The 12,489-nt window shown below is 41.3% G+C and overlaps 3 protein-coding genes across 3 annotated transcripts; all 3 read left to right on the top strand.

Moving 5' to 3' along the window:
• The first annotated feature begins 5,294 nt into the window (after positions 1-5,294).
• On the top strand, positions 5,295-5,900 carry LOC121778879. The gene has a single exon (XM_042176271.1). It carries the CDS (start codon positions 5,295-5,297, stop codon positions 5,898-5,900), a length of 606 nt encoding a protein of 201 aa, XP_042032205.1.
• Positions 5,901-6,136: 236 nt separating this feature from the next.
• Positions 6,137-6,568, top strand: LOC121778878 (zinc finger MYM-type protein 1-like). The gene has a single exon (XM_042176270.1). It carries the CDS (start codon positions 6,137-6,139, stop codon positions 6,566-6,568), a length of 432 nt encoding a protein of 143 aa, XP_042032204.1.
• Positions 6,569-6,679: 111 nt separating this feature from the next.
• LOC121778877 lies at positions 6,680-10,831 on the top strand. Its single transcript, XM_042176269.1, has 4 exons — positions 6,680-7,108; positions 7,243-7,728; positions 10,609-10,728; positions 10,817-10,831. Exons 1-4 carry the CDS (start codon positions 6,680-6,682, stop codon positions 10,829-10,831), a joined length of 1,050 nt encoding a protein of 349 aa, XP_042032203.1.
• Positions 10,832-12,489: the final 1,658 nt, after the last annotated feature.

Here is a 12,489-nt window from a genome sequence, read left to right as displayed (position 1 = left end):
GAAACATGCAGGACTGAGTACTTGATATACTTAGTGAACTTAGTGCAAAAAACAGTTCTCATTTAGTTGTCAGCCATAGTTGAGTGAGAGCGAGGTTTTTTTTTTGTTAGAAATAAATCCCCGGTCACTAAATCCTTTATCATTTCATAAATTTGACTGCGCAGTCACATAACATAACATAATACCATATATGAACTTATGTGAACTGGGAATGTGGCCAAATTCCACGACGGTCACTGGACCGGCCAACTCGAAAGCTAGCACACAGTCCCATGCGTTCCAATTTAATGAAGGAGAATAGATTTATTCTGAATGAGGGAGTGACACATAATGGTTGTGCGTCGTTATTAATGAAACGCACAATCCTTATTCGTCGTTCTTTAGTGACGCACAAGGGTTATGCGTCGTTTAACGACGCATAAGGGTTATGCGTCTTACCTTAATGACGCATAACCCTTATGCGTCGTTAAGTCGGCTTTTAACCCCCTGCAGGCAGACGCAGCGCACAGAACACACTTTCACTTCATCTCTCGGCGATTTCAGGCGATTTCCGGTGATTTCTCCATGAGATCCGGTAATTTGTTCATCAATTTAGCTGCATTCATCATTATTCATGTTTATTTTGCTTTCATATGTGGTAGTTGTAGGAAAAATGTCCATAATTGTCGTTGTTTTAAATGTTTTTGATGCAGAAATCATGCATGTATTTGTGAGTTTGTATTGGGGTGGTAGGTAGTTCAACTACCACATATGGGTATTGGTTATGAACCACCTCGTCCGAGGAGCTCCATCATATTAAATTCAGGTGTTTCCTATTCTGAATTGGTAGCAATGATCTGTGATGCGATGAGAATAGATATGAACCAACACATAATTGAATTATTATGGAGACAATGTATAGTCTTTGCTTCCGGTATGAGTTATACATGTTCTGTGATTTGCAATGATGAAAGTGTAATGTTTATGTTCAACAATGCTCAAAATTCAAGTGGGTGTATTGAATTATTTGTTGAGTATGCACCGGTAAGGAGTGTAGAAATCCCACCAGTTGTTGATTATGGTATTGGATCATCTGCGAGGTTTGAACAAATGAGTTTTGACTGTGGTATTGGATCATCTGCGAGGGTGGACCAAATGAGTTTTGATCGTAGTATGAATGAGCAGAGAGATGTTGTAGATGTTGTAGGTGTTGCTGATGTTGGTGTTGGATTGAATGATGAGGTAGATGAGGTAGATGTTGCAGATGATCTTGATGAGCCACGGCCACTATCTGAGACAGAGCCAGACCCCGATCTCAGTGATGGTGATGGTGCTGATGATGTCGGTGGTAGTTCTGATGATAAGATAGTAACATGTAAACCTGTTATGCAAGGTGAACAACCACTTCCGGAATACAATCCTAGTGGGTTTAGATTCTTTCGTGAATTACCAAGTCGTCCTTCTGGAGTATCGGATGATGTGGGTGGTAATGAACACAGCCTTTTGTATTGGAATGAGAATGAGCCGCATCGGATTGTGTTGGGAACAAAATTTGATTCCAAGCTACACGTGAAGACTGCTATAACTATGTGGAGTTTGTGGAATGAAAAACAGTTTAAGGTTGTCGAGAGCAAATTAAGAAGGTGGCATGCTGTATGCAAATTTCCAGCAGGAACGACAGTAACAGGGGCAGGCATCATCAGCACCACCGACTCTGAAAAGGCGAGGGAATGTAAGTGGGAGGTTTCAGTTACACAAAGGTCGCATGACGCATGTGGGAAGTTAGGAAGTGGAAGGCTCGACATACTTGTATAGGCCATCGTGCTAATAGAGATCATGCTAACTTTTCATCCCCAATGATAGCTCTGTTGATTCGACATCATGTGCGACAATGTGCCGATTTCAAGGTCTTCTCAATAATAGCTGATATTCAAGACAGATTTGGTGTGTTAATCTGAACCCCCATACATCAAGTCAATACATCACATTTTCATGTATTGGCAATGCCCAAACCTTACTCTCCGTCCTACGACCTCTCAACACATTTGTTGTGCCATTCCCCAACAAGGAGGCTGAAATGTGTTCGTTCTGATGAAATAGTAATGATGGATCCTCAGGTCCATAGCATAACTGTTGTTCGGAACTTGCAGATGCCATCTACTTCAAAACATTCACCCAAGATTCAATTTTTTCATAACAACTCAACAATCTAACTAAATTGCAACTTAGGGGCGCAATATATGCATATGAAATACCCAATTTACGGAAAATCACCCAACAAAACAATTACAAAAACTTAATCATTTGCTTCTACCCATTCAATTATATGCATACGAAATACCCAAATTACATAAAATCGACCAAAAAATCCATCAATTTCATCATAAACCCTAATTTTGCTAAATTATATCCATATGAAATACACAAATTACGAAAATTTGACCAAAAATTCCATACTTTTCATCATAACCCCTACTTTCATCATAATCCCTAATTATATGCAACAAAACAATACAAATATACCAAAAATCCATCAATTTCATCATAAACCCTACTTTTACTAAATTACGGAATATCTGCCCAAATTAAGCATTAAAGGATGTATTTAGCCAAATTGAAGAACAATTACCGGAATATGGTTGAAAGAGGGTGGAAATTCGCCGGAAATTGCTCGGATTCGTCGGAAATTGCTTTGGATCGTCGCTTGGTTTCGGCTGCTGCTTCTTCGTCGTTCGTTTCTATCTCATTCTACCTTCTGCCCGTTTTAAAACGCGACGGATGACACGACGCATAACCATTATGTGTCGCTAGCGAAAGACGCATAACCATTATGTGTCGTTAGTTAGTGACGCATAATGGTTATGCGTCACTAATGGTTATGCGTAACAACGCATAATGGTTATGCGTCTTTCACTAGCGACGCATAATGGTTATGCGTCTCTCTGTTAACGACGCATAACCCTTGTGCGTCACTCCCTAAGGCGGAATTCAAATAATCCTCTTCATTAAAATGGAATTCCATTAAAGGTCTACCAAAAAAAGAATTTTTCCTTTCTTTTCTCCATCTTTCCCCCAAATCGTCTAACCCTAGCTCCATCCTCCATCCTCGGCCTCTCGGAGACACGCAGCCACTGGGTCGCCGGTGTACCGCTAACACTAGTACTCAACCTTCTTCACACTTCAATCTCCTTTCCATTCACTAACTTTCAAATCGAGGGAAAAATCCTTAAACTCTCCTCCCTCCTCCCTCGACGAAGCGCCGCCACTCGAGATAACAAATAGCCGGCATCGTTGCCGACGTTGTAGTGTGCTCGTCGCGCTCCGTCGCTGCTTATGTTGCGGCTCCCGAATCCGCCGTGGTCGCTGCGTCACGCTCTCTCCGTCTCGTTCTTCCACCGTCGCGCACGGCTCGCGGTGCTACCACCAGCCGCCGTCTTCCTCACGAGGCAGCGCCACCAATATTTTCTGTTGTGTCCCAGCCCGGTCGACGAGGGCTCAAGCGGACCTGACCTCCGCTCATCTCGGTGCCGTCGCTTGTGAGCTTTCCTAGTTCAACTTCTATCGAATATCTCTCATTTCGAAGCTAATTCCCTTTCCTCTATTCGTTTGATTATGTGACATTCGGTGTTTTCATGTTATTGGTATTGAGGTTTCGTGTTTGGCGTTTCACTGAGTGTGGACAGTGGGCTAAATTCCACGAATGTACGTCATGTGAGATGATATCCGCCATTTGTACCCGAAAAAAAAACATTTCCAGTGATAGGAAAGACGTGTGAGGCTCACGCGTCTTTGATAACCAAACACGCGAGAGGCTGTTGCGTGTTTAATGATACATTCATTAGGCAAATGCGTGTTTGTTTTGGACACAAAACCCATACCCATCTGTCAATTGCTGCTCCTTTTCCATAAAATAAGGGTTACTTTCTTGATTTGGTGTACTACCCAATGATGAAGATTCAGCCATTTTAATTAAACTTTCCTCACTCCCCATGCAAGTATAGGCAAGGATCTTGGCGGCTGAACACTTCTCGAGGATAGACTCCTCCATCATGATAGAGTCGGTGCATGCAGCACCATGCTGCGTTGGTGAGCAGCCTCCCTTTCCAAGATTGATGTGATGTTGTTCCTTCCCCATGAGGAGAGACATGGAAGCCTGCATTGTAGTGTTGGCGGCTGAGTAGGAATTTTGTTGAGGATGTGATAACCAAACACGCATTTGCCTAATGCGTGTATCATTAAACACGCAAGAGCCTCTCGCGTGTTTGGTTATCAAAGATGCGAGAGGCTCACGCGTCTTTCCCATCACTGGAAATGTTTTTTTTCCGGGTACAAATGGCGGATATCATCTCCCATGACGTACATTCTTGAAATTTAGCCATGGACAGTGGCGTATACAGTAAGATACAAGAGGTACAACCGTACCCCCAAAATATTTTTTTTAATACTAGTATTATACATATCCCTTATTTTTGTTAATTATATATCGATATTGTACCCCTAAATATTTGGGGAAAAAATTATTAATATACTATTAATATTTCAGAAGAGATAGAAGGAAATAAAAATGACACAAAGGTAAAAGAAGAAATCAAATTCAAAAGATATTCGGATTTAAATTAAATTTGTAGAAGGAAATAAATACATAAGGTAAAAAAATTGAAATTAAAAAATCAAGCCCTATTAATTTCGCCCAAATTAAAACCTCCAGAGTCGATTGAGTTCCTTGACAAAAGCTTTCTCCTCCGGGTCGCCGCTTTGACTGCGTTTGGCAAAAGCTTTCTCCTCTGCGTCGCCGCTTTGACTGCGTGCAGTGTAGCGTTCGTCGTCTCCGCCTCTCCGGTCTACTTCAATTGCTGAGTCGCCAGTTGAGTATTTGAGAATTTTTTCTCTCTCCTCGGTTCTCCAAAGACAGGAGAGATACTAAGAAGGTTAGTAAATTAATGGGTATTAAAGAGGGTGAATTTATTAAGTTTGTTTGATTGTTTCGACTTTCGATATCAATTTCAGTTTCCAAGAAAAATTGATCCAAATACAATTATATATAGTAGTTCAATAATGTCAAATTATTTGAGAATTGAGATTAAAGCTATTTTTTATTGTCTAGGGAATGTAAACAGCCGTGATTTACTATATAAGAATGTAATTCTCAATTCTTTAGTAGTATTATTTTAGAGAGTAGAATATTAGAATTTACTACAATACAGTTTCAATTTAAAGCTTAATTGTATTGTTTTGTAATGTTAATACTTGTGCTTCAATTATTTATAAGTTTAGTTTATAATGATTCTGAATATATTTGCAGAAAATTATTAATAATGAGGAAACAATCCGATCTTCGACAATTTATCTCCAAAAAGAGAAAATCTCGTGACATAAGCTCTCCGACTTCTAGCTTTCGAGCCGCAAACCCTCCTGCTTCAAACTCTGCAGCAAATCCTCCAGCTTCAAACACTCCAGCTTCAAGCACTCCTGCTTTAATTGATAATGTGTCTCCTTCAAATGCTAGTGTGCCATCTCGCGAGAAAGAATTGATTTATGATGTTGAATACGTTCCTCAAGATCCTGGGAAAAGAAAAGACATAATGGAGTATCCTCCACATGAGCGAGATGCAGTTAGAAGAGCCTATATTCTTAGAAAACCTTGTCAGCCAAAAAATCATAAATTTCCCCGAAAAGAAATTGGAGGTTCACGTCGATTTATGACTTCATGGTATGATAAATGGGATTGGCTTGAATATAGCATGGAAGAAGATGCTGCATTTTGTTTTGTTTGCTACTTGTTCAAGAATGAAGTTGGACTTAATGCGGGGGGAGACGCGTTTGTGAATAAAGGATTTAAGTCATGGAATAAGCCAGATAGATTTATTAAACATATTGGTGGGTCAGAAGTGCTCATAATCGTGCTTATGAGAAATATGTGAACCTAAGGGATTGCAAAAAAAAATCGATTCTTGTTTCTTTAGATAATGTCAGTGATGTGATTAAAAGAGAGTACGATATTCGCTTGAGGGCTTCAATTTCTTGTTTACGTTATCTATTGCGACAAGGCTTGGCATTTCGTGGGCATAGAGAAAGTGAAGAATCCCTTAACAGGGGAAATTTTCTTGAACTCTTGAAATGGTTGAGGACACATAATGATATTATTTCAAAAGTGACTATGGAAAATGCACCTGGAAATTGTCAATTGATATCTCCAATTATTCAAAAGGATATTATCAATTGTTGTGCTAAAGAAACAACTAAGCGAATTGTGGATGATCTTGGTGAGGATTGCTTTGCTATATTAGCCGATGAATCAAGCGATGTGTTGCAAAAGGAACAATTATCCCTTTGCATGCGCTATGTTGAAAAAAAAAGTGGAAATGTAGTTGAACGATTCATTGGTCTTGTGCATGTCGCTGATACAACAGCTTTGTCTCTTAGAAGTGCAATTTTGGCTTTGCTTTCTGAACATTCACTGAGTCCATCTAATATTCGAGGACAAGGATATGATGGGGCTAGTAATATGAAGGGTGAGATACATGGACTTAAGACTTTGATTATGGAAGATACTCCAAGTGCTTACTACATCCACTGCTTTGCGCATTAGCTTCAACTAACTCTTGTAGCCATTTCCAAAAGGAACGATGAGTGTATTTGGCTTTTTGATACTATTGCAATTTTGTTGAACGTAATTGGAGTTTCTTGTAAGAGAAGGGAAATGATTCGTGAAATTCAAGCACAAAAAATCGCTAAAGCCTTAGAGAATGACGAACTTGAAACAGGGACGGGGTTGAAACAGGGACGGGGTTTGAAAAGGCCTGGAGACACTCGTTGGAGTTCTCACTACAAGACTCTTTTGAATATCATGGACTTGTTTTCTGCAATTTTTAACGTTCTAGTGATAATTGGGAAGAAGGGTTCTTCAGATGATAAGGCAAAAGCTCAAGGCGTTTTATACTCAATAGAGTCATTTGATTTTAATTTTATGGCACAGCTAATGACCACTATATTTGGGTACACTAATGATTTGTGTCTTGCTTTACAAAGAAGGGATCAAGATATTATTAATGCTATGAGGCTCGTCACTTTAACCAAGGACCAGTTACAGAAAATGAGGGATGTCAGATGGGAGATTCAACTGAATAAGGTAATCTCAATTTGCAACAATCTTGGCATTGTTGTTCCAGATATGGAAGCTCAATATATCCCTCAAGGAAGATCAAAGCGTTTTGTTCAAGTTGTTTGTATCTCCATCATTTTCGGGTTGATGTGTTTATGAAGGTAATTGATTTATTACTTCAAGAACTTGATAACCGATTTGATGAGGTCAATATGGAGTTGATTAGGTGCATGGCTTGCTTCAATCCTAAAAATAACTTCTCTTCTTTTGACAAGGAAAAGGTACTTAAACTTGCCACTTTTTATCCTTCCGACTTTTCAAACTGTGAATTGATGGCTATTGAGTGCCAACTTGATATATTCATCGAAGATATGAAAAATGATAGTGACTTTCAAAATTTACAAGATATTGGTTCTCTTCTGATGAAACTTGTTGAAACAAAGAGAGATGTCGCTTATCCTCATGTGTTTTTGCTTATAAAGTTGATTTTGATTCTTCCGGTTGCTACTGCAAGTGTAGAGAGAGTGTTTTCCGGAATGACGTTTGTGAAGAATAAGTTGCGAAATAGGATTGGTGATCAATCTTTGAATGATTGTTTGGTCACTTTCATTGAGAAAGATATATTTCTATATGTTTCTGATGACGCTGTAGTCAAACGTTTTGAAGTAATGAAGACACGTCGAAAAATAAACTAGATGTTATGTATTTTTCTTTTATATTTTGAATTGTAAAGATTTAAAACTAAACATTGTTTCAGAATACTATAGTATTTTCATTAGTTTTTTTTGTCATGTTATATATTTATTTATTCGTACCCCCAGATCAAAAATCCTGTATACACCACTGGGTGTGGATTAAGTAGTTGAATATGTTAACTTGCTATTTGGAAGATCTTTGTATTGTTGAGATAGATTTAGTTGTTCGCTGGGGTGAATTTAGCCCTTTGGATCCTCGTTTGACACTGCCACTAGCTAGGTCAATACACCATGGTTGTTTTGAGCATTGTCCGAATCCTAGTGGCTGCTACTTATCATGTCGGGATTCTACCTATGTGATGCTTGTTTCTTGTTATTGATGTGAGGGGTTCATTGTGAATCTCGGGTCTCGGCTATCTATTGCCTCATTCTACATGATGCAAGTATGGTTTTGATGGGTTACCTCTTGTGATTGATGAAACGAGGCTGCCTAGTTGTTGCTCGCTAATGCTCCACCTGCTTCACTATGTGCGGCTGGAATGTAGTGTGTGTGGTAGGGAGAACTTTGATGTGCATGGAGGTTCTTCTTATAGGCCAAGTTTGTGCTTAGGCCATCCACAATAGCGCCTAGCGCACCGCCTAGCCGAGCGCCGGCGCTAGGCGGTGCGCTAGGCGATCTATTGCAGCCGCCTAGCGGATTTCGCGAAAAAAAACCGCCTAGCGCTCGGCGGTTCCGTGGCGCTAGGCGGAGCGCTAGGCGATCCCCTAGGCGCTATTGCAGCGTCCGGATCGCCTAGCGCACCGCCTAGCGCGAATTTTTAATTTTTTTTTCAAAACACTATATATACGCGACTTGCACGTCATTTTCATTTGCACCACTTGTATTAACGAGTACTCTCCCTATCTAAATTTCTGTACAAGATCAACAACGGTAAATGGATCTCAACAACGAGCCTACTTCGGGGAGTAGCGGGTCTCAAACTCCCCCGATCCCCGTGGGAGGTGGATGGAGTCAGATGCCCCTATACTACAACATGTACCCGTGGCAGCAGATGATGCCCGGGATGCCAGCGGGGGGGAGTCTGCCGGGGGCGTTTCCAGCGATGTCGGGGTGGGCACCCAGTGTCCAGATGCCGGGGTGGGCACCCGGGATGCAGATGATGCCCGGGGGGTACCGGCGATGCAGGGGACGCCCGCGACACAGGGGACGCCGGGGGACGTCTATCGCCCCAGTTTTGATTTTATGACTGGTTCGTCGCACACATTGACGCCAACGGAGGTGCAGCCTCCGGCCCAGTTTGACACTTTCTCCTTCGATGACTTGGGGTTAGATCTTTCCGGTGTTACGGATGCTCCCGTTCAAACGGGGGGCGCAGAGCGGGGTCGGGGCCCCCCAAAGAAGAAAGGCAAGGGAAAGAGGGTCGGCGAGTCCTCGCAGCCGGGTGAGGACGACAGCTCGGTACGGAGGAGGTGAACGGACGCGGAGAACGTCGCGCTGTCCAAGGCATGGGTGAGTGTTTGCGACGATCCTCTCGTTTCGAATAACCAGAGGATCGTCAACTTGTGGGGCAAGATAGCAGCAGCCTACCAGAGGTTTTGCCCGGAGGGGAGGCCACGCACTGGGGAGGATTGCCGGAAGGGGTGAGACCGAATCAGGGTTGCGGTCTCCCGATTTTTGGGCTTGTACACCCACGCCCTCCGCATGATGAGCAGTAGGCAAACGGAGAACGACAGGAGGATAGCGGAGAAAGCCTTCCCCTGAAGGGGGTGTACAAGGACTTCACCTACTGGAACTGCTATTTTGTGCTGAACGACTCCGAGAAGTTCCGAGTAGGAGTCGACTCTGGCTGGCCGAAGAAGCAACGGCTGAACTATTCCGGTGATTTCAGCGGCAGTAGCGGTTGTTCCCACGACCTCCCCGAGACGGCCCAGGAGGTCCCGACCCCTCGTTCGTTCGCTCGCCGAAATCACCCGGTTGGGCACAAGCGGGCTCAACGGGAGGCGAGGGGGGTCGCTGGGGGTTCCCAGGAGGTCTAGTCGGCATCCCCCCTTGGCCAATCCACAGCGGATCTCAAATTCTTCGTGCGTCAACAAACGCGCGCTCAGATGGTCAAGACGATGGCCGAATGGCGGGCGGCGGTGGAGAAGAGTTTGCTTCAAACATTGCTCCTGAGCATGCAGGAGGATTTGGAGGAGGCACGGAGGGAAGCCGCCGGGAGTAGAGGCGGCAGCGACGGAGGCGGAGACGATGGTGGCGACGGAGGCGAAGGCGATGGTGGCGACAGCGGCGAAGAAGACGACGACGGAGGCGAGGAGTGAATTATTGTACTTTTTTTTTTAATTATTGTAATTTTTTAAATTATTGTACTTTTTTAAAATTATTGTACTTTTTAAAATTTTAATAGTATTATTAATGTTTCTTGTATATGTCTCGTAAATTAAATTCCGTATATTATGTGATTGTTAATTATTTCATTTTTATATAATTGTTATTAGTGATGTGACTATTGATGTGGTTGAGCTATTTATGATGTGGCTAGGCTATGGCTGGGCTATTGATGATGTGGCAGGAGGATTTTTAGTGTTGATGATGTGGCAGGAGGAGTTTGTGGTTAGGCTATGGCTGAGCTATTGCTAGGCTATTCTTATTATGGATGGCCTTATGAGGGAAATATAAAGGCTGAATTCTTTGTTTCTATGCGCAGTACACTCAGTCCTTGATCCTCTTGCAGCCTTTCATTTAAGGCATTTTGGTGTTATCACTCACTCTATCTTGTTGCCACATGAAAAGCCTAGTACTCGGCTAGTAATGGGGTTTGTTTGTTATGGCAGGTGCTCAACACGGTACAGGATGGTCAATGGCAGCGTTGCAGGGTATCTGCCGCTGCTGGGGTGAGTGGTACCGGCTGGCCTTGCTTCCTTTTAGCCAGGCTCTTCTTCATAGTTGGAAAGGTAATGTTCCCCTTTCCCTTTTGAGTGTAGGCTGTTAAACCCCCTCCATTTTCTTATGTATTCTAGTCTAATTGTTAGTATTTGGCAGGGACAAGGAGGCTGATCTCCTCTGGCTGCCGTCTCTTTGGTTCGGCCCGACGGATCGTCAAAGATTGAGCCGCAATTCGGGTCTATGGAAGGGGCTGAAACTTAGCATTCTAAAATGTAAAGGGTTGTGCCTTTCCAAGCTTTCTTTTCTCTCAAAATGTACTAATCATTTTGTAAAGTTAGAATGCATTTCCTTTTTGGTTCATTCCTAATAACATTCATTTTGTAAGTTAGGACATAGTTCTGGTGGTAGCACGTTGTATCTTATTTATGTAAGGCATAAACGGTCATGTTTCCTTTTTATTAAATTCTTGTTCTTTCCTTTAATTTCTAGATCGTTATTCGCCATTACTCAAGCAACCGAATGAAAACCTCGTGTATTTTTTTGTATTCAAAACAATTAGAACAAGGCATTCGCTTTGCGTTTCTTTAATTATTATATAACGTTAAGGGAATTACATCGTGGTCATTACAGTGATAAGCTAAATGATGTTAAAAAATCTAATTGGGTATATAAAATTAATATGAAGAAATCGTATGCAAAGTAAAAAATTAAACACATACCTACTAAGTCATTGTTCTATCGTAAAATACTCTCTCCATCCTAAAAAAGTATACTCTCTATGTTCCCTCACAGTTCCTCACAGTTGAGGCAGAATTTTTCAAAATTGAGTTTAACAAATTACAAATGTAGTTTGAAAATGAGTATATATATAGCATCCGTGTGTTCAAAAAAATTGATAATTCCCAAATAAGTTGTAGCCCAAGTTCACGAGTGACAAAGAAGACAGGTTGAAAATGGAAGAGGGGATATTTCCCGTTAGAGATGCGTTTCCAGTGTCTAATATCTCTAGTCGTGAAAGCTTTCCTATTTCAGCGGGAATTCCTCCTGAAATTGTGTTATTTATATAACATATCAACGAAATTCTACAATTAATCATCATTATAATTATAAGAATTGCCTGTTTTATGAAAGTGAATTCCAATAATAAAACAGATGCATGTTTCAATACTGCAATAAAATAACATAAGAAAATGAAAATAGATGTTATACCTTGAAAGTTGTTCATGCCCAAATACAACTCCGTAAGCATAATCACACACGGGAAAAAATTCCTTTTGAAATTCTTGGAACTGTTGAATGATGCTCCCTCCTAAAGCTTCGATCTTTAATACTTAGAATGTGCCTTTTTAGTTTCTCTTCAATTCTGATTCCTAAATTCTTCTGCCTGCCCATACTATTTTAAACGAACAACTAGAATTTTTAGTAAAAGATTGGGACTTGGGAAAAAGAGGAGAGGATCTGTTCTGTGAATTTGTAGGAGAATGGCAGGGAGAGAGAGAGACGTGAGTTTTAGAAGAGAGAGATGGGTACTTCCTATTTGTGATTTTGGACGAAAATTTTGAGAACCAGAGAAAGAGGGAGCTTCTGTTCGATTTAAGGAGAAAGAAGTATATTGTTGAGAGTACCTTATCTCCTTCCTTTTTGGGTTTAAATGAGTGAACCTTTTTAAATTATTTTGCAAGGTGAAGAATAGGGAGTCTGTTTTGGCTGAGGTAGAAAGAGGGAGATGAGTTGGCTTGGAGTACTTTTTAAGTTTTCCTCTTTTCTGTGGGAGTATCTAAGTTCAATTCTTTTGGATTGTTATTATTTATTCATTTTGTGTTGGATTG

The sequence above is a fragment of the Salvia splendens genome, chromosome 19 (assembly GCF_004379255.2).
Source record: "Salvia splendens isolate huo1 chromosome 19, SspV2, whole genome shotgun sequence".
In the NCBI taxonomy this organism is placed as follows: domain Eukaryota; kingdom Viridiplantae; phylum Streptophyta; class Magnoliopsida; order Lamiales; family Lamiaceae; genus Salvia; species Salvia splendens.
The sequence above is the reverse complement of the archived record's forward strand: the minus strand, read 5'-3'. Positions and strand labels throughout refer to the sequence as shown.